At 41.4% G+C, this 22172-nt stretch overlaps 1 protein-coding gene across 1 annotated transcript in view; it reads right to left on the bottom strand.

Moving 5' to 3' along the window:
- Window positions 1–2437: 2437 nt before the first annotated feature.
- DAGLA (diacylglycerol lipase alpha) overlaps window positions 2438–22172 on the bottom strand; it is a 135438-nt gene continuing 115703 nt past the window's right edge. Inside the window, exons 15-21 of the mRNA XM_089520751.1 lie at window positions 19684–19826; window positions 17663–17731; window positions 12890–12962; window positions 11681–11877; window positions 10529–10658; window positions 8911–9092; window positions 2438–8696 (exon numbers count right to left, since the gene is read on the bottom strand). Coding sequence (XP_089376877.1) covers window positions 7769–8696; window positions 8911–9092; window positions 10529–10658; window positions 11681–11877; window positions 12890–12962; window positions 17663–17731; window positions 19684–19826 — 1722 coding nt within the window. The 3' untranslated portion in view covers window positions 2438–7768. The remainder of the gene's footprint in view (window positions 8697–8910; window positions 9093–10528; window positions 10659–11680; window positions 11878–12889; window positions 12963–17662; window positions 17732–19683; window positions 19827–22172) is intronic.

The raw sequence follows: 22172 nt of genomic DNA, 5'->3' as shown, positions 1-22172 counted from the left end.
GAACTATTCCCAATTCCATGGAAATATGAAAAACCAAAACAGGATGGATAGGTTATTATACTTCATAGTGACCTATACTTATTAGGACATCTGGGCTGCATATGCTGATGTGCCTAACTGTCCTCTTTAAGAATTGGTCAGTTTGGCTCTTCCTACATTATTTTCTCCACAGTATACCTGCTCTTTGTGAAGGTTCTCTGCCTGGATTATGACTCCCTGATCTCATTCTATTGTATTGTTTGAAACAAAACTAATTTAAAGACTAGTAAAAGAACACTGCCTGCTATGCACTTTCTTGGGGTGATCAGGCAGAATGGTGCCAACACTGGGGTAGATTGGAGAGATGCCCCAATTTCTCCACACAACGGTAATATGACAATTCCTGCTCATTCCCTTCCAAGTAAAATTAAAGAAATGGAAGGTGTAATCAGCAATAAGCTGGAGGTCTAGAAGAATCACATTTGCCATGGTTAAGAAAGTAGGTAAAAGACAACTAGGCTTGGAACATAAAACGGTGGAGGTGGAGATGTAAAAGCATGGAGCTACATCCTGCATACTATTCACTGTAGACCAGGGATGTGGGACTCAACAGAAGGTGTAAGAAGAATTGATATGATGAGCCCTGCCCAGTTCTCCTTAGCTGTGAATGGAATCAAAGCCATCTATTTTTTCATTATATACCTTGAGAGAGAGACTGTACTAACTCCTCAGCTATTTAAAAAAAAATAGGGCTAGGGGACTTACCCACTGCTGATTTGCAAACCAAGGCAGCTGCAATACTCCAGCAGCCTCATCATGGCTGCTCCCTGCTCCTCTTGCCTAGAAGGCTATGTGGCACCTTCACAGGGATGAAGGTGGGAAAATAAGCCAATGAGGTTCAAACTGCTGAAGGGGCCTGACTGGAATAAGATGGTCATCTCCACTCTGGTTGGGAAGGGGATATTTACCCTACTGCTTTCCCCCTCCTGAGGCAGTCTGTTTGTGAGTGCCAGCCCTCCCTTTGAAAAATAGATGAGAGCTAGATTTAGATAATCAGAATTGGGGGTAGGCCTCATACAGGACAACTTTATGCCAGATTTACTCATAATTAACTCTCACAATGTTCATTTGGGCTTACTTCCAGTTAAGTCTGTTGCCAATGCAGATATATTCCCTCTCCTACTCAAAGAAGGCAAAAGGGAGTGGGGATAATAACAAGCCTGCTTTCTCCCCCAATTATCTATATAGTTTCTTCCATTCTCGATAACCTGCCCAATTTTTGGTAACCATTTGGCATCTGAAGTAGTTTGTACCATTTTGTATGTCAGAAAGTATGTGTTCTGCCTTATGGCCAATTTTAAAATGTTATTATATCTTATGAGGATGTATCTTAGGGCCACTTCACATATTAACAGCCTTATCGCATAGGATATGAAAGTGGAATTGGAGCCAGAGAGTAGGGGATTTCACTATGCCAGAATGATGTTGTAGTGCTTCCTGTGGGAGACGGTTCTAAAACTGTGTCTTTGGTTTAGCTGGAAAAACTGGTTTAACAAAAGGTGTAGTGCTTCAGATCTCTTCCTGTGGGAGACAGTTGTAAAAGCATGCCTTTCGTCAAACCAGTTTTGTCAAAAGGCATGCTTTTATAACTGTCACCCATAGGAAGAGTACTACTACTCTCTGGCTCCATTTCCAATTTCTTTTCTTGTGCAATAAAGCTCTAAGTAGTGACAGGTGAGTGCTTAGCATATAAATACTTCCAAAACAGAAAATATTTGGTGCTGAATAACTTTTTAATTAGTGTAGAGAAACAAAGGGAACAAGTAATCAAAATATAAAATGGTTTTCATTTCAAAGTAGAAACAAGGCACACCACTGAACAGATTGTAAAAGTAGCTACAGATTTCCACATAAGTTTTCAGATCAAGCTCAAGGCTCTGATTTTGAAAAAAGTGCTGTAGTCAAAGGACATATTAGTAGGTTGTGTGACACTGTAAGTAAAGAAACCCTATCATTTTAATAGGAAAAAAATATAGTATTGGGATACTTATAGCTTCAGTCAAAGGGCATCCATTATAAAGGTTTTATAAAGATCCACAGTTCAGTGGTAGAACAGACATCTCATCTGTAGGCAAGTTCAGTTCTTGGCATCTCCAGTTACAAAGGATATTGGGCAGAAAAATGTCACAAGGCACTGAAGAGTCATTGACCATTGACCATTTTGAGCTGGCTGGATGAGTACTATAATAAAATATAAAGCAGCTTCACAAAGTGAAATATACAGAATTTTATCTTTAGAACTCTCTATACACAAATTCCAACCCAGCACTAGTACTATAAGATGTTTCTCCCTTAATGAAAAGGACCATGCAAGCTGGTGTCCATCACTACCCATTTTATTGGATAAGGGATTTAGTTTTTTGAAATGTGAGAAAACACACAGCAAGTTTTTTTAAAAAAAAAATCAGATAAGATTTACTGAAATGGGACACACAGAGTAGTAGGGCAAGATGTAGACTTGCCTCACTTATTTTTGAAGTGTGGTATTTTCATGTATGTGTGTGTGCATATTCTGTCCAAGAAGAATTGTTTTAGCAGTGCAGCTGCAGATTAGGAGAGAGCACAGCCATAAGAGATACGAAGGAACTAAACTCTACCAACCCAGACATTTTCAAAATGAGGCAAATGCATGCTTCTCACAGATGCTACTCCATGGACAGATATAATACTTTTGCAACTGTATTTAATCTGGCAATTAATATAACTATGGCGCGTTACAGACCACCCAGAAGGGGCAGTCTCGCACTGCTGCCGGTTGCAGCGCCCGGGAACCGCAGCAGCCAAATGGCGCGGTTCCCGGACGCTGCAAAGGAGCGTGAAAATCGTGCTCCTTCCTGCGCCCCAGAAGAGACGCTGCAAGTGCCGAAGCGCGCACTCGCGGCATCATTTCTGGGGCGCGACGTGCGGACACGTCAAGATGGCAGCAGCCATGTGGAACGGCCACCGCCATTTTGTACTGACTCAGTCCGTGCTAGGGTTAGGGGCGTCTGGAAGAGATGCCCCTTTCTAACCCTAGCACGGACTGAGTCCGTCCTAGGGTGCCCGTCTGTAACGGGCCTACGACAATGGAATCATGTTTTCCCAGTAAAGAATACTATTTGAATGCTAGAAAAAGGCAGCATTTTTGCAACAGCAACACTCCCTTGGGGAAAATCTTTCACTTTGAAATGTAGAAAAGATTGGGTACATCAAATAAAATGAGATGCCTCCAGTGATAACTAGGATGAAAGGTTAGAAGCAAAGAAATTGAGTATTTTAGAATCAGGAGAATGAGATAAGAGGGAAAAATGATGAATAAGGTGAACAGAGATGTTTGAAGATGGATAGCTACCCTGACAGAATCAGAAATGTGAACTGCTAACTGAAGCTAACAGAAAAGGAGCAACATTACACAAGGGGTGCTGTATATCTGAAACCACTTGAAAGTTGTTATCAGAAGTGGACTTTAAACACTCATCTCCTTCCACCCACAGGGAATTTACTGCAAATCTTGCTACACCATGTTTCATGTGTAGTCACACACAGGCATTCAGGATTAGCATAGTGTATGAATGTCTGAATACCCTCTTTCAAAAAGAAAATTTGTCTGCCATATGACTAGTGAGGGCCAAAAATCTTTTGAGCTGCAGAAATCAGATTGAACTCCAATATATTGAAAACAGATGTATTTCTTGTACATGCTCCTGGATTACATTCCAGTAGGGCCATAAGAAGTCATCAAAAGCTTTCCACTGTTAAAGTGTGCCACAAAAGTGTTTCAAGATGCATTAAATCATAAAGTATCATCTGGCAGATATCCTTTGTGAGAGCGCTTTGGCAAACCTGCAACAGCATGTATAACGGGCTTTTGATCATACATTTCTATATCTAAAGTGCTCAGAATACAGCTTCTGAGTGTAAACTAATTGGCTTACTCTGTTTCAAACCTTCACCAGAGTAGTGCAATCCCATCCCAAATATACTAGCCAGTGATCTTGGATGAGCAAAATGAGTAAACACATGGTAGTGGCTTTCAAACCGCAGTAGAGGAGACCAAAAACCAATCCATCAGAGCAGAGAGAACATCAACATAGTAAGCTGCATGATGTAGCATGTATGAAAGAGGTAGCAATGTGTTTAAGCATGAAACTCAATAGTGAGTCAGGATATATGGATGCTTCAAGATGAGGCATTTACCCTGCAATTGGATGCCCAGAGCCAACCTGATTTCTGTCTACACAGTCCAAAAATCAGTCCGTAACAATTTTATGTTTTATCACTACTTGTTCAATTTTTTTTAAGATGGAAAAGATGAAATAGCTGCACAGTGATGTCTGACTGGTAGCACTAGCAGCCATACATCTGGAAGCACTTTTGTATCAGCATGTGATTTTCAAGCTGTTTCCTATAATTGTAATAGATATATGTTTGCTTCTTGTGTTTAAAAAGAAAAAAGACTAAGAGATGCCTTTTTTAAAGAAAATGGTAAATAGGACAGGCAGGATACTATGATGTCATGCAGCAAATAGATATTCCGAGTCAATTTCATTTTAATCTAGTCAGTGCAAGAGCATGAGTCACCAGAATGCACAGATAATCTGGCCAAACACAGTTATGGTGCTCTTGATTTGTCTTGTCATTGATATGGAAGAGGGGACAAACAGTCTCTTGCAACAGAATGAAACAGGTTGTAAAGGAAACAAAACCATCAAAAATCCATGAAATAGATTTTGAATTGCTGCTCAGGTCAGGCATGATATTGTATTGCAATAGGTTGACTCAATCACAATCTGACCACCACTGAGACAACAAATTAAAACTTCTCCAAGCAAAGCTGCATCATCTCCCCAGTATTCTTTAAACCTTGCACTCCAAGCCTAAAGTAATGTAATGAAGTATGCAAATGCCTTCAACTAACCTTGCAAGATTTTTGAAAACAGCACTACTACCGCCATCCAGTAAAACAGTAGATATACTGTGTACATACACACATAGAAGGTCACACACTTCTTCCTTCCCCCACCCACATTCTCATAACCCACAAAAGTTGGGAAAATTCATTCAATTTATTTATAAAGTGCTTTTAAGTTTAAAGTGGTCTCTAGGTGCTAATTATTAGCACTGCATCATTCACAAGGCAGTGCTTCTGTAAAACAAACAGACTACTTGGATTGCATCGGATCCCTAAAAGGAAAATGCAGTTTGGGCAGCCTATTCTAAAACAAGCTCTTGCAACATCAAACTTTGCCATACTCACAACTTTCTCACTTTCATCTTAAATTTTGTCATTTATAATGTGCTGTCTTCAAAAATTACTTTTAGCTATTCACAATTTTCCACTGTGTCTTTAGTGAAGAAGGATGCCTTGTCAGCCTAAGTGGAACTATAGCTGCCTTAAGACCACCAAAAGGAGCCAAAATACTTGCAGCAACTACAAAAAGAGTACCTAATTCTTCAACAAAACAGAAATGCATTTAAAAATGGAATTTAAAAGATTGAAGGAATTCTTCCTCACTGTAAAAATATTGAAAATAAGGAAACATTTAAAAACCGAATCTTACTCTGGAAAATCCTAAACAATAAAATCAACATTTTTAAAACTGTAGGATTTTATAAAAGAAAACTTCTGGACTTCCAATGCTTCATCACTTCAAGGCAGAAAAAGTCGTTAACCCTTCTGCTGTCATATTTAATACTGGCATTTTCAATTAACAACTCCCCAATTCACTAACACCCTGCCTTATTATATATTATATAATATGGGTGCACTGATTTACACAACCCCAGTTTAATGTATGCTTACTCACCAGGAAATCTCCAGAGTTCAATGAAGTCTGGTTTTCCAGTAAGTGAGAACAGAACTGTTAAAATATGCAAGACAACAATTTGATTCTAGAGTTTTGTTGGGTAACTGAACTAAGGCTGCAATTCTAAGCAACATACCTACAAGCGAAGTCTCATTGAATTAATACAGTGAGACTTACATTCAGGTAGACATGCACATGATGGCACTTTTAGTTACCAAAAAGAGCTGATATTCTTATCTCAGCAATTTTTTTGCAACATGTCTCTAAGTGATACATAGCAAGCCAGTCATCTACTGGTACTCACCAGATACAGCAAAGCCACCCTTAGGTTGCAAAGCCAGGGGACTGAATCAAGGCAGTACCTGATGGGCTGTGATGCATAGCTAGTTAGTGCACACTAGAGACTGCATATTGAACAGACCTGTAGTAAGAGTTTTCTTCCTGCATTAATGCCACATTCTGATACGTTATGATACTTTTGTATATAAGGATAGTAGATCACAGTATGCTTAACCTATAAAACCTCTTTCACTCCTATTTTCATCCACAGAAAATCCCTGCAATTTTACACAGTGCCAACATGTCATAATGACTACTGAGGCTCTCTCAGACGTGAATACCAAGCTGCAGGACAAGGGGCTGAGATGCAATTTCGTTACTTGCTGCTCTGCAGTTGGATGACTATGAGAAGCCCCTAACATTAAAAGTGAGTGAAGGGATGGAAACATGGAGGCACTCTGTCCTTACCTTCTAATAAGGATTAGGAATAGCAGTATTTCTTATCCATCCCATAGTTCTCTCGGGAGGGAGGGATATGAAGAAGCAGAGGGAATGTTTTCTCACTAAGACAGGGATTTCCCATTTGCTTAAATAAATACCTTCTAAAATGCTTAGTAGCTCTGTAAACATACATGAGACTTCAACATGCAGTAAAAGTCTACCTTTTCCCTGAACTCAGGGACAGACCAGCATTGGTCTGCCATGATACCGCAGATAAGTGAAAGGTCTTGAATAGGGACAAAATGGTTTTGGACACAAGGATATGAGGAATAACAAAGGGTATTGGTAAGCCTCTTGAACACAAAAGCTAGTTTAAACCAACCAATCCATGCAAACAGAAATGAAAATTATGTCAGAGAGCAAGATTGTCACTAGCTCACTGCGATTTGGAAAGCCGTGCAATGGTGTGAGACCCCAGAGACCTCTCACCCCTCCAGTGGGTGAGGAAATATAGGAATGATCTTCAGCTCTCCGACACATGTACGTACTTTCTTCTCAGAAGAAGTCTGGTTTATCACTGAACACAGAGCTAATCAGGGGAGCAACACACACAGCCCCATCCCAATTCTCACTGCATCCAGTCAAGGCTAGGAGAAGGGTGGCAGCATTCCTCTGGAACACAGCTTAATGACTATAAAACAGGAGAGTGTGTATAATTAAAATAATAATAAATCACAATGATGACAACCAGAATATGTGCTTGGGTCAAACATGACATGCTAGTGCAATAGGGCCCAAAGTCATAATTTCCTTCCTTTTGCCAAGACTATAGGAACATTATCTGAATCCTCAGCTTCAGTAACTCTGGTTCTCTAACCTATGGGCAGTAATTTCCTAATTTCAGCAGTAGAGGCATGGAATCTGCCTTCTTGTTGAACAAATATGCTGAGGTAGGGACACCAACCATCTAACTTCAATTAACAAGGCCCTCAAAAAGCAGCAGGCTGTGTTAGGCAGTGATTCTCTCCCTAACTTAAGAACATGACCCAAGTTATGGCATCTTTCATGCTGACATTCTTCTGGTGCCATTAATGTAGCACCTAGGAAGGGTTACCACCCTTCCTCATGCATTTCCCCCAACTCTCACCAGTTGAGTGACCAGCTCCTCCAAGTGTTATCCCATGGCTTACTGTATGGGACTAACTAGTTATTCCCCTCCCCTACTAGAGGGCTGAGATAACAAGGTCCTCTTGCTTGGTGGGACTGGTCATATTTCCAGTGGGAGTGGAAGTCCGGATTTTGTCTGTGGCCAGACATTCCTGGCTACTCATGCCTGTAGGAGTGATGTCCATTAGTTCTCCAGAAGAACTCAGGGGGAAAGAAGGAGAAACTGATATGCCTGAGGAGGGATCTGTTGAGCCTGCAAATAACCTGGGGGGTTTTGGAACTAAATTAGGTTCATACTGTGCTCTTAGCAGGATCTCCTGATCACTGACAGACTTGGGCATCTCAGCAAAATCACTGGTGCTGTCTGATACCATCATGCAGTAGATGTCCTGGAAGGAGCTGCTTTTACTGTCCAGGTTAAATAGGCTATCTATAAACTCTGCAAATTCCAGTACTTGAGGGCTGGGGTCATCACTTAGCCGCCCATTATGGAGGGTCAGTTCCTCCCGAGGAGTGAAGGAAATGGGGTCGGCATCACTGCCAGCCTCCTCATCACTGCATTGATGCTGAGGAGTGGTGCCTCCACTGTTGGGCATGGCTTCAGGAGGCTGAGTTTCCTGTGAGTGTTTGGAGAGGCTGTCAGCAGCAAGCAGTTCTGTCCGTGAACTGAGAGAGGGGTTCTCTTCAGGGATTGCTGGATCAATATAAAAACAGTGGGTCTCATCTTTTTCCATAACTGCATGGAGGCTGGGTGAACCACGGATACTACGGAAACCAGAAGAACGCCTTGAATCAAAGCTGTAGATGGATTCATTATCAGACAGGCTCTCCATTGTGGCAAGAGGAGCACGCCGGTCTTGCAGTTCTACAGAAAGGCGCTCCTTGGTATCGAGAAGCAGGATCTCCACAGGATCCTTCTGCACTGGAGATAGAAGCTTGGTCTCATAAAACCCTTCCAAACTGATTTCAGAGTGAGCCTTACTCCTGCAAAAGGAGAATACAGAAACATGAGACTAATACAAAGCTACCCTGTGATCTCCTGGAATAAGCCACAGCAGAGCACACTGCAGACAGGACTCCTTGTTTATGACACCACGACATTCACCAACACAACAGAGTTATTACACAGCAGGAAGGAATAAGGGCATCAGCAGCCTTTGGTAGATCTTTCTAGAAAAACTCAGAGCCATATCCTTACTTAGCACTGCTGTTCCTTCTGACCACTGCTATGTCTCCAATTCCAATCTGCACAGAAGGTCTACTAGGCAGGGGTTGATTCTGGAAGATTAGCTCCGGGTTGAGATCCACCTCTGTAGGACTCACCATCACTTTGGCTGCAGAAAGCAAAGCAGTCTTGCCCTTGTTGTAATTTTCCAGGACCTAAGCAAAGTAAAAGTAATGAATAGCTTTGCAGAGTTATCATTTTCACTCTAACTTCATCTTTCTCCTTGCCTATGGACCAATATCAAACCAGTGCCAATACAGATGGTAAAGAATGCAAGTATACTATCAGCAGTCAATGTATGGTAATCAAAGAACTTGGCAGTAGCAAAAGAATCTAGAGGTGGTGTCATGCTATGGTTTGAATTGCAGACATTCATCATGACAATCCTCATAGCCATGCAGGCACTTATGTTGGGTGGGAAAAACACACTCCAGGAACGACATTTGGTTCCTCAACTATTTTCTGGAGCCTCTAGGCACCTGAATGACACTCCCAGAACCCCCAGGTTCCCCCCCAAGAATATTTTAGCCTTTTTGACCCCAAATGTCAAATATTTTCAAATCCATTGCAAAATGCAGTGGCTTTGCTCCTCACACCCTTGACCCTCCTACCGAAGGTGGAAAACAGTTTAAAATTCATTGACAATGAAATCCAAAATAATGTCATGTCACATCCAGATTGGGTTTTGTGCAGAGTGGTGGTCCATCAGGAGTGCAAAAATTAATTCCTACCACAAGCTCACATCCCTACCCTCAATCTAAATCACCAAGGCAGTTCTAACAGTTTTCATTTCCAGAAGGAGCTGGCAAATTTCATGATTCTTGCATTCCTTTTCAAGACTAAGCCACCCTAAATATACTTTGCATTAAAAAGTAAGAATATATTGTTGCTGAGAAAATCCATTCCTCCCTTCAACTACTGTGAGACTGCAGCTAAGTTCAGGTGGGACAGTGACACCAGAGGTAGTGGCAAAATACATTACTGTCCTGGCTAATCAAAAACATCAGTGCTAGAACTCTAAAAAATCTGGCTCCAATACAACACTGAATTCTAGATCATACCCTAGAAGAGCACATGACTCAGTACACAATCAGCAGAACTTCCTTTCAACCTGTTTCTCAAATAACAGCTATCCTCTCTTCTCTTTTTCAGTCCTTCTCCAAATAAGGTAAACCATTTAAAACAGAACAGAACTCCAAAACAGTTCCTGAGCAGGCATTGTAGAAATATGGTGTTTAATGTTTCAAGAAAAGTTAGCTGAAAATCCCAGTGTGTGTGTAAGCAGAAGCTTTAAAATGTCCCTAAAGTAGACCTCGAGATGATTGCCTGGTGCTTGATAAAAAGGGTGCTTTAGGGTTCGTTTGAATAGCAGTACAGATTTTGCATCTTTCTGGATTGCAATGCATGTATACAATCTTTGTGTTACACTATGTTTGGCCCTTTTTACATCTGTGAACCACAGAACCAACATTATCCCTTCCTACAGTCTCAGGCTCTGATCCAAATGATTTACACCCAGATAAGCAGCATAATCTTTCTGATTCTTCTTCTATCCCTCTCAGTGTCCCAAAATCAGCAAGTACATTATTACCTTGTTAAGACCCTCCATTACTACGTATGGCAGATGTTCATGTAGCATTGCTGGAGAAATTATTACTTCATTAAATGCTTTGTTGTCCCCCCAAATGGCAAAATATGTGGGTTCGTCCTGGTCACAGCAGCTGAAAAAGATGTCAAGAGAGATATAATCATGGGAAAGAAAGTAAGTAAGGGAGGTCAATAACAACTCCAGGAAGGATGGACAACCACATGCAGGTGGAACAAATAACAAAGAATGAGTTGGATATTATCATGTCAAGGACCCAACAGGAGTAATTAATGATGTCATAACTCAGGTAGTTTTGAACCAATCATACTTCAGTTCAAATATGACCCCATAGTCATTCAAGTACTAACCCCAAACTATCCATCAAATTTAATAAACGGATATTATTGTAAGGCAAAGGGCAGGAGCAAGTAGACTCAAGCAGTTATCTCCAATCAAACATCAGCCCCTCCCCTAGTCAATAACATTTTATGCAGAAAGACGATACCAACGAGTACAAATCGATCAGGTTTTTTCAAATACTTTTTAATTCATTAGCCCTGAAGTATGGTTGTATTCTCAAGTTAGTTATGCCATCAAATGTATCTTGAATTTGTTCAGCTTGTAAAGCTCAACTGTATTACATACCTCGAATAAATCCCTCAGATGTCTTTTTCTAGTTTGGAATACTGAATGAGGTCCTGTGCATGGATGTTCAGCAAACCAGGCAACACAAACATCTTCATGAACAGAAGCTTTAACCTTTGCATAGTTGAGCATATTCTCAATTTTGATCAATCTATTTATCTGGGAAATTAATATTTGCTGCAAATATTTTGTGTGTTTGCTATGTCTGTAAAGATCTAAAACCCTCTTTTGTTCCTTAAAAAATTGGTTTTGTTTCTTGTTTCTCAGTGTGGGAAGGTACTTATTACAATTTCTAGGCAGTTTCTTCCTACCATGGCATATATACAAAAGTAAGAAACATCAACCTACAATGTCAAGGGGGCAGCACATGGCCATGTGTGCAGCACTATCAGCAAAAATGTACAAGTTAAGAAAGAACTCTTGGAAATTGTTCAATTTTCTTCTGAGAAAGCTGGAAAAAAACCCTAAGCTGACAGGATTTAATTCATCATTACTCTCAGCTTCACCTACCAGCACTGCTCAGCAGGGTGATTGTGTACCACATGGATGATGCGACCAGGAGGGTAGAGTGGTGTGCTGGCTGACAGGGCAATAGTCAGGTCACTAGGATGGGCCCAGAGGCGGTTACTGGTCACTGAATTCCCCTCAGGTTCTTCAGGAAGCTCAGACTTGGGTATGCACTTTGTTGCACCCACAATGATTCTCCACTGTCCAAGGGAAGAGAAAGCAAGGAAGGACTCTAAGGTAATGCCATTAAGAGCAAGACAGAAATGACATCATGGTATAAAGGGAAGAGAGGAGGAAAGTTCATATTAGTATGTTTTGATGAATGCTTAAATTGAATTTTAAAGATGAGCTTCATTTTTAAACACAATGCATTATGTACATCTGATAATTAAAAATGGAAAAAACCAGCCATACATTTCCCCTTGGTTTTTGACTTTTTAAAAAAGTAACAAAGCAACCTAAAATATTCTCAACACTAGGCATCAATTTGATTCTGAATATGTCATTCAGAGGGGTTAGACTCCAAAAAAATTCACTCAATGAAGAGGAGGAGGAGGAGGAGGAGACAACCTGCGCCATATGAGAAAACCTCTTAAATTTCAACTGTTAACTGCTCAGGTGCATCTTGACCCAACCTATTAATTCTTGGATACAGTGCAAATCAGTCAAAGGTGTAGAAATGTGGCATTATGATCAAGGGAGGGAAGAGGGGGGGAAATTGTCCAGTAGGGGGGAAAAAAACAGGTTATTTGTCTAACATTAGAGCTGACAATGTAAAAGTAGCAATACATACATAGAGAGAGATCAAGAGAGACCATACACATAATAATTCAGTCTGGCAGGCTGAAAGCCTAATTGTTGGCCCATCACCTTCCAAGATTAATCTTTTAAAAATATGTCATGATGGCTAGTGGCTTTAACAAAATATTAGTGTAAATAAATTACTATGCAAACAACAAATGAGAAACATAGCATACTTTGCCAATATGCCTCAGCTGAGCCTAACATTAGTGTAAGGTATTTTTCTACAACAGAAATTCAAGATGTTCAATTAAGCCCTTCTTTATTCTGAGAAAGTCTTTTTCCAACTATGTCAGAGGTCCAGTAGTCCAGTTGGCATAAGGAAGATACATTACAAAAAGTAGACTTTTCAATTATTCTGGGAAGCCAAATAACAGACAATTTCATTTCTACTACACTTGAATTTTTTACCTTTGGTTTGGTGCTTCTCTGTAGAACATCAAGCAGCTGCCGGCGAAATCCCTCCAGCTGTGAGAGGCCAATCCTGATTGACACAAAGTATCAGATGTAATGATGCACCGACGGGTATAACCAGCACAACAACCATAAACAGGAAAGCAAAGTTATGGGATGAGAGAAGACTTATCCATGACACAGTGTTCAGGAAATATGTACAAATATACTGATGCTAGCCAATAACCAGCAATGTGTAATGGCTTGAGCATAGGACTAGGACTCTGGAGATCAGGGTTTGAATCCACACGCAGCCAGGTGAACCCACTGGGTGACTTTGAGTGAGTCACATTCTCTCATCTCCAGAAAACCCCATGATAGGAGATGTCAGGGTTGCCATAAATCAGAAACAACTTGAAAACACACAGCAGCAACAAAGCCAATAATCCATTACAAAAATACAACTAGACACAATAAAGATAATAATCAAGCAGAAACCCATCAGTAAGCTCATAACACTATGAACAAGGTATTGAATTAAAAATACAAACAGCCCCAAATTGGCTGTAGAAATGTGAAAGATCAATGTCTAACAGAAGGCAGGGTATCAGAATTCAGGAATCATAATACAGTCGTCCCTCCGTTTTCACAGGGGATCCGTTCCTTCCCCCCCACAAAAATGGAAACTCGCCGATATTAAAGCTGCATAGGCTTGAATGGGGTGGTGCGTGCCCGTGGGTGCTCACCATAGAAATGCACACCATTATGTTTCGACTCCATTTGCTGCTTGCACATAAGCAAGGGCGCGAATTCCAAGGCCATGCAAACAGAGGGGCGACTGTAATGATTAAGATGGACAGGTTGCTTACCTGTAACAGTATTTCTTCGCATGGTCATTTGCAAATACATACAAATGAGTTTTACTGTGCCTGCGCAGTACTGTTTGGAAACTTCTAGAATCACTGGGCAAAGTACACTTTGCAACATATGGCAACTTTTTGGCGGTAACTCCGCCCACCCGTTATAAGGCCCCTGCGTTCCAGCTCTTTCCCCAGTTCTGCAATTTTACACCATGTGAGCGACAGGAGAATGAGCCAATAAGAGCAGGACACTGAGGGGAGGATGGGCGGGATTTGTATGTATTCACAGATGACCACTCAAAGAAATACTGTTACAGGTAAGCAACCTGTCCTTCTTCTTCGTGGTCTATGCGAATCATACAAATGGGTTTAGACTGACAAGCTTAGGTAAGCGGCGGAGGGAGTATCCTGAGACAAAGTAAGGTTCTGGGTGGCCGGGGTCTCAGTTAATTCCCTGACCACCCTGAACAGCTCTGCTGGACGAGACTCTGCTGTCGCAATCCGTGCAGCGCAGAACGAATTCCTAGCTGCACTGACTGCCACTCTGTAGGAGCGCAACATGTTCTCATGGAGTGTTCTGTCAGATAAGTTCCCATGTTTCCACCAGTGACGCTCTAGTCGTTGTGCAGCCCGCTTCATCTGGCGCAGATCTTCTGAATACCAGGGTCTTTTCTTTGGAGCGGGCCGGCAAGGACGCTCGGGAGCGATACTGTCTATAGCCCCGGAAAGGTTTCTATCCCAATTATCAACCAGGGTTTCGACAGCGTCGCCATCAATCCCAAACGTAATACCCTCTAGGGCGTCTTGGAACCTTTTGGGTTCCATCAGCCTTCGAGGGCGGACCATTGTAATGGGTCCTCCACCCCTGAGGGGTTTATAGGTAGTGGCTTTCAGTCCTATCTTGACCAGGAAATGGTCCGTCCATGACAGGGGAGAGATAGCATTTATCTCCACCCACGGACAATCTCGGACCATGCTGAAGACTACATCGAGCGTATTACCAACACAATGTGTTGGCCCTGAAACCAATTGGGACAGGCCCATGGTTGTCATGGATTCCATGAACAACCGAGCTGCACCTGTTAGATCTATTGAGCCAGCCTCGAAGGGGATGTTGAGGTCCCCCAAGACAAGAAGCCTGGGGGACTCCAACACCAGCTCCGAGACCAGCTGTGTCAGCTCGGCCAGGGAGTCTGTTAGGTTACAGAGTGGACGATAAACCAACAGAATCCCGAGACTGTCCTTGGCTTTCAGAGTCAGGTAAATACACTCGATGTGTCTCAGTTTCGGTACCGAGTCTTGAAAGGTAGCCGGGCGCGCTGAGCATAGTACCGGTGTAGGAGAGTGACGCCTGGGTGGCCTGGAATCCTCGTCAAGCCAGACGCAGGAGGTTCGCTGGTGGACGAGTGTCCCGACATCCATGTCGAAGAAGTAGTCGCTTTCTTATGGCTCATTGAGGGCATCGGGTCCTTCTAGGCAGGGGTCCCGTGCTTTGACCTCTTGGAGATGGGCTTCGGCGACTTGGGGCGCTTTTCCTTTATTGAGTCAGCCTTCGGAACCGTGGCCGCATCCGATGGCCTGTAGCGTTTTCCCTTTCTGGAATCAGCTTTCAGGTCCGGTGTCAGGGCTGACGCCTCGGAATGCCTGTCTTTCCTTGGCATGATCTTCAGGTCCGAGGTCTCTCCAGAGGACTTAGATTTCTTAGCTGAGGGCATCTCAGCCGCGTCCTCGGTGCTGTGCCTCTTGGTCTTCTCAGGCGCCTTGGGCTCCGCAGAGGAGGGCTTGGTTGTCGAGCTCGACTTGGATTTGTCCTTTTTGGTGGAGACCGGGGCTAGAGGCTCAGGAGACTTCTCCCCCTCGGCTGTGGCCTGTACAGAAGACACGGAGGCTGATCTAGGGGGTAGGCCCTCAGACCCGCACGGTTTGTGAGGGTGTTTAGAGGGCTTGGCACTGGGTTTAATAGGGCCAAATCAAAGGCAGCACTGGGTTCAGCCGAACCACGGGCTGCAACGGTGCCTGGAGCTGATGTCGTACTGGCAGGGCTTCCATGAGCTGAAGTTGAAGCTTCCAGCACCGGGATCACCGGGGCAGAAGATGGACGGGATGCCTCGTCGCGAGGTTTGATGACCCCATGCAGTAGAGCCGTGGTCAGGCGGGATTCCTGGTTCTTCCTCGCCTGTGAGGTCATAGACTTACACAGGGCGCAGGCCTTCACATCATGGTCCTTCCCCAGGCACAAAAGACAGGAGGAGTGAGGGTCCTGGATGGGCACCTTACCGCCACAGATGTCGCATTTTTTAAAAGGTGCTGGCGACATCATCAGTTAAGGAATTAGGCTTCAGATCTGGAGAAACAGTGATCGAAGACGAAGTCAAATAAGCCGGGGTCAAAACAAGCCGGGTTCAACAATAGACAGTGGAGATAGCAATAGCTGAAGTCAAAAACAGTCCGAAGTCAAGATTTTACCAGTGATTCAGTCAGAATTTGCTAGTGAAGTGAGAGAAGTTTCCTAACAGCAGCCAATGCGGCGGAAAAAAGGAACTTGGGTAAGAGCAGGAACGCAGGGACCTTGTAACGGGTGGGCGGAGTTACCACCAAAAAGTTGCCATATGTTGCAAAGTGTACTTTGCCCAGTGATTCTAGAAGTTTCTGAACAGTACTGCGCAGGCACATTAAAACCCATTTGTATGATTCGCAGAGACCACGAAGAAGAAATTTAGGTACTGCAAAACAGAGGTGAAACAGACAAATTGAGAAGACTGTACAGAGGTGAAAAATACCACTACTCAGACATCAATATACACAAGCAAAGGGTGTTTCTATATAATGCAACACAAATTAGCTCACAGTATTTTCATCCATATAATTTAAATTGAACTAGATACACAAATGAAAGGTGTAGGTATCTTTACTTCAACAGAAAAAGTGAAACATATGGCTGTTACTGAAACTCAGTAGAACCTGCTACTATGAAGCCTGGACGGACTCCCTACTCAAGATCCTAAGTTTTTCACAAGGACCATGACAGTACAGATTTATCAGTAATAGCTTGTAAAAGTCTGGCTAAGAGGAACGTTCCCTTTGTGACTGCAACTCACAATGGAAGTTGCCCCCTGACTACCTTGGTACTTTTTTTTATCAATGAGGTAATAAAACCATACATCAAATTCCCAGCCTAGCCACCTGACACTGATTTGTGAAGCTGTTGCTTCTACAAACTGAAAATATTACAAAATAATTCATAGCTGCAATTTATTTGTTATGACAAGGAAACTGTAAAAAGATATGGGACATTAAAAAGAAATAGCTAGAAAATCATGCATATGTCTGAGGTGGTATGAAATGACAAGGTGCACAGGTAAGCGAAAGATGACAACATGAATACAACAATACACAGTACACGAGTGTAAGATGACTGGGCTCACATAATACAAGGATGCTAGACAGGAATGAGGTGACAACACTCATAGATCAAGATACAGTGTATAGATGGGAGATGACACGGAAGACATAGCCAGGAGACAATTCACAGGTATAAGATGGTTCAGAAGAGATGACCTGGGAGAGAGTACAAATGTATAAATGACAATGTAGGTAACTTAGGAGATGGAAAATATATATCAGATCACAAGGAATAAAAATGGAACCAACACAGCCACTTTTTTCAGTAATACAGGAAATTGAAAAATAGGGAAGGGATATACCAATTCATAGGGATGTGACACACCAGTGTGTGTGCCCAGGCAAAAGATACAGCAATACAAGTTGTATCTAGGTAGCTAGGAAAAGAGGGGTGAGCAGGAAGCACATGAGGAGAGATAAAATGGGAAAACAGGACAAAAGTGAACTGGGAACTTTAAGACAAGAAACCTAGAGCTTAGGTATAAAAAAAGCTACACTGAGATACAGAATTCTAGACTTCTTGACTTGCCTGGGGACTAAGTCTTTACCCAAAACAACTGCTGTCACAAACTCTTTGGAGTACTCCATAGCATCCTCACTGGAATAGAAACAGGAAGCAAGAAGAAGCTGGTGAGATTTCACTGATAGTAAGGTACACTTAATATTCAATTAATTTTCTGAATCAAAAATTGAATCATCAGTACATTTTTAGAAATATTTCATATGGTAAAAATCCTAAAAGAACAGCAGAAAATGAAGAACATCTCATTAATTATTGAAAGGGAAACATTATCTGATAATGAGGATGACATCAGTGCCAAAATGGCTAATACACAATGTTTAAGTCCCAGGGAACAGCTATGCAATCCCTCTGTTTATAATCCAGGATTTTGAAGTCTTTTCAACTGTAAAAGTAATGATAATTCTAAAAATGTACAATGTACAAATGTACAAAAAGAACAATGGCGAAGAGAATATTAAAAACCTAAATATTTTCAGGATTAGTTTTCATGAGTAATTTCCATGTGATTCGCAGTTCAAATATGCTGATAGGATTCCCATAATTAAAGATATATTGAATAACTACACTTCCACACTCTGCTGTCATAGACAGCCTTCCAGGCACTCAACAGTACTAAGTTTCTACTGTACAGCACAGACAGTAATTTCCTTCTCATTACAAAGAGTGCTCTTCTTCATCCCAGGTACATAACTGAAGAAGTTGACTTCCAGAGAAGATAAATATCCTGGGCACTTCAGTTCTCACTTTTTATTTGTTTGTTTGGCAGTATCAAACTCTTACTGGAATCTAACAGGCCTCTAGATTAAGAATTAAAATATGAGTGGTTTCATAATGTCTATAGTATAGTTAACATTAAAAAAGAGATTTTATTGGTAACATACTACAGCCACCCCTCCATTTTTATGGACTTCAAATCTGCATCCCTCACCCGTTTGTGGGTGGCAAATGGAGGGGACAAAATGGTGCATGCCCCAGTGGCGCACACCTGTAGGTGCCTGCAAGCCATACCGCCATTCAAGCCAAAGGGGCTTGAATATAGGCTAGTTTCCGTTTTTGCATTAGGGTCCGGAACGGATCCTCTGCAAACAAAGAGGGACAACTGTATATTCGATAAACAGTGTAACACAAAAACCTTTAGGGGCTACTGGCGAATGTTGACATTCTTCTCTTGACTGAATCACAAGAATCCAGTTTCTGCATTTTCTTCCTACAGAGTTTCCTCTAAGGAAATCTAATCTGTTGTCATATTTCAGTTCTGGAAAAACCACACAGAGGGAGCAGCATATGTTGAGCAACTCTTCAGTCTAGCATTGTAGATGGGAGGATCTATTTGTTTTGTCAGGGTCAACTAAACCACTAACAAAACATGTGACTGAGGAAAAGATACAAACCACCAATTATTCAACAATCCTCATGTGGCTATCAGAAAGCCCTAGAAAAGAAAACAGAAGAGAAAACTGAAACCCAAAATTTTGGGGTGAAATATGGGGCTCACAGAAAAAAATGGAGATGATCCAATGAAGTCTAACTGACTTTTCTTTTCTTTTTTAAATTACTAACAGGAAATCAGTGCTGATTTGCCGTTTGAGATGGTTAAATCTTATGTTAAAATAAGCTCAAACTCAGACAGAATGAAAACATCTGAGGTAAAATTTACTTCTGTGTTCCAAATCCTGTGGTACTTTGTAATGGATTTTATTTTTCTCCATACACACAGGAATGTACCAGAAAAAATGTTCCCTACACTCTTGAGGGAACATTTCAAAATATAGAATTTATGATATGGATATTTATGGTATATACTAAGCTATTTTTCACCCCCCACCCCGTTTTAAGAAGATGGTATTTAATAGTTTCACTTTTCTTTCAATAAGATTATATTGAACCTTCAGTGGCTTAGTAAACTGAACATATTTTTTAAAAAAAATGGAAATGGGGATCATAGATATCTATGTGTGGATAAGCTTGCTGAAATCTGAGAACGTACAACTCCTCATTCCCTTTATTTACTAAATACAAGCACCTACCTTAAAAGGCCACCTGGGGGAGAGTAGGCATAGCACTTTAGAGTTGGGTATTGTGGACGGAGCAAAAAGGACAGAATGGCAGCTGTGCCTGCCCCTAGAGAATGGCCCACCACAATGAGGCCATAATGTTTTGTTCCTCTGCCCTGCAAGACAAAATCCAATTAGATATCAGCAGGTTGTGACAATTCTTCTCAAAGGCCTTTCCAGATTAGCCTCCTAGACCAGCCTCCCCCCTCACTGACATCACTGGCCCCATACCCCCCTAGAAGATGATACCAGTTCTCACTTCAACTCTATCTGCAAATTTAGTATATTTTAGCACATTTTATTGTTATTTTAAATTTATTTGCTGTTTTATTCTTATTTTATTGTTTTTGCCTAATGTTTTTATTGAAGGAGGGAGGGTTGGGATAGGGGATGGTTTTTCTTCTTAGTTTTAATTTTTAAGTCTATGTAGTTTTATTGTTTACTTCTATTGTAATCTGCCTTCATTCCTTTGGGAAAAGGCTTTTATAAACTAAAGATCCTGGAAGCAGAAGGAGAAGAAACTATTTTTGCTGGACCCCCTCCCCACATATTATTTCAAAGGGCCATTAGTTCTCTGAAGAAGGGGCAGCAGAGTAATGGGAAATCTTGACTGTCCCTACCCCCTATGGGAAAACTGTGTGAACAGAACTCTGCTCAGACAATGTTCCCACAAACAGGAACAAAAACAGCCTAAACCAAATTGCTAGTCCAAATTAAAGTAGACTTTGAATCAATAGGAATGTATTAAGTCAACACCTATGTAAGTGCCATTGATGTAAGTGGTCTACTTTAGTTGGGACTAGCAATTAGATGTAAACCCCTGAATACAAGGATTAGTTTTTAAAGGAAGTTTTCCAATTTCCTATTTGTATAAGCAACTTACACTCTCTCAGCCTTTGGAGAAAGCAAGTACAAACCCCCTTTGAAAAGATCTTGCCAAGAAAACCCTGTGATAGGTTTGCTTTAGGACTGCCATAAGTCAGCATTGACTTGAAGGCACACAACAAGAATAATGATCTTTTAAATTGCCTCCTCACCTTTCGTAACTACACAGTCATCCCTCCACATTTGCAGGTTAAGCATTTGCAGATTTGATTACTTTCATATTACTATTTTTGCTGCCAGTTCCCTGAACCAGTACAGATGTTCCTTCACTCACCCGACAGGGAGAAAGGGGAAGGGGATGAGGCAGGTGTCCCCCTTCTCATTCATCCCAACCCCCTCTCATCCCCTTCCCCCCTCATGCCCAATTAAGTGAGCAACTGAGAAAATGTATGCATGACCAGGCACAGCTACCCTGCCAGTACAGGTACTTTTTTTTTCTCTGTGTTAAATACGGTTTGGGGAGGAGGAAAGAGATATTCTCCAGTTTTCTTTCTTTCATGGGGGTTCTACACTCGTAACCCCTGCAAAAACTGAGGCTGACTGTAATTAGAAACAGTCTCTCCTCAGATAAGGCAGCATCCCTTCAGAAGAAAAAACAAAGAATTTTATGCTTTTATGTAGTATTTTATGTAGCATGATTTCCCCACAAGGACTATTAGCAGTCCTTATAAGACCCAGTTCCAAATACAAAGTACAGTGGGCCCACTGTATTGGTGGGCTGCGGATCTGTGATTCTGACTGCTCACAGATCACCATGCCCCATATTCAATGGCAGTGATGTGAATGAGCACATGCTGAAGTGTGCACATTCACATTGGCACCACTGAGGTAATATGGGGCACTGTCATCCATGTTTTTCACAGTAGCAGGAGCCTCAGATCTGAAACCCTGCTAATACAGAGAGTCCAATATAATGTCACAATTTATATTCTAATGAACCTAAAGAGTGGATCTAAGTGATTTAGTCTACAAAAGTGCCAATCTACCTTATAGGCTTGCTAAAGCACAGTACATGAAATAACCTTGATCACACTAAACTGTATATTGTCCAGAAAATACAAGTCAAACATAAAATAACATCTTGAGTTGCTACATTTACAGACATGAAAACCACAATATAAGGGACAACATGACTAACTTCAAATAAAGACCAATATAGAAGAACAGGGAAAAAAATCAGGGCACCACAGGCTTATATCATTTCTCAGCAAATGTAGCAATGGTGAATTTCTTTATTTTCAGATCATAACATTTCCCCATTAATTCCCAGTTTAATATCTAGGGGGAAATACCTCTCAGTGCACATATTTAAATACAGATATTAAAATAAAAATATTTAAATGTGTGTTTTGAAATATTTAAACTGCCAAGAACTGTACTGCAACATTTGGAGAAGTATGAAGCTAAATTCTAATTCACATATTACTCTAAGAGGTGCTAATCAGGGTAATTTTGTATCGGAATTTGAGAAAACAAATTCCTCAAGCATACCTACAGTGGATTATTTTTTTCTTTCAGAATTGTCCTAAAGAACCTGGAATATAGCAACACACACAATACACTATCAAATAATTACA

The sequence above is a fragment of the Sceloporus occidentalis genome, unplaced genomic scaffold (assembly GCF_023333645.1).
Source record: "Sceloporus occidentalis isolate IW3139 unplaced genomic scaffold, rSceOcc1.0.p SCAF_4, whole genome shotgun sequence".
NCBI classification, from domain to species: domain Eukaryota; kingdom Metazoa; phylum Chordata; class Lepidosauria; order Squamata; family Phrynosomatidae; genus Sceloporus; species Sceloporus occidentalis.
This window is presented reverse-complemented; position numbering and strand designations above follow the sequence as displayed.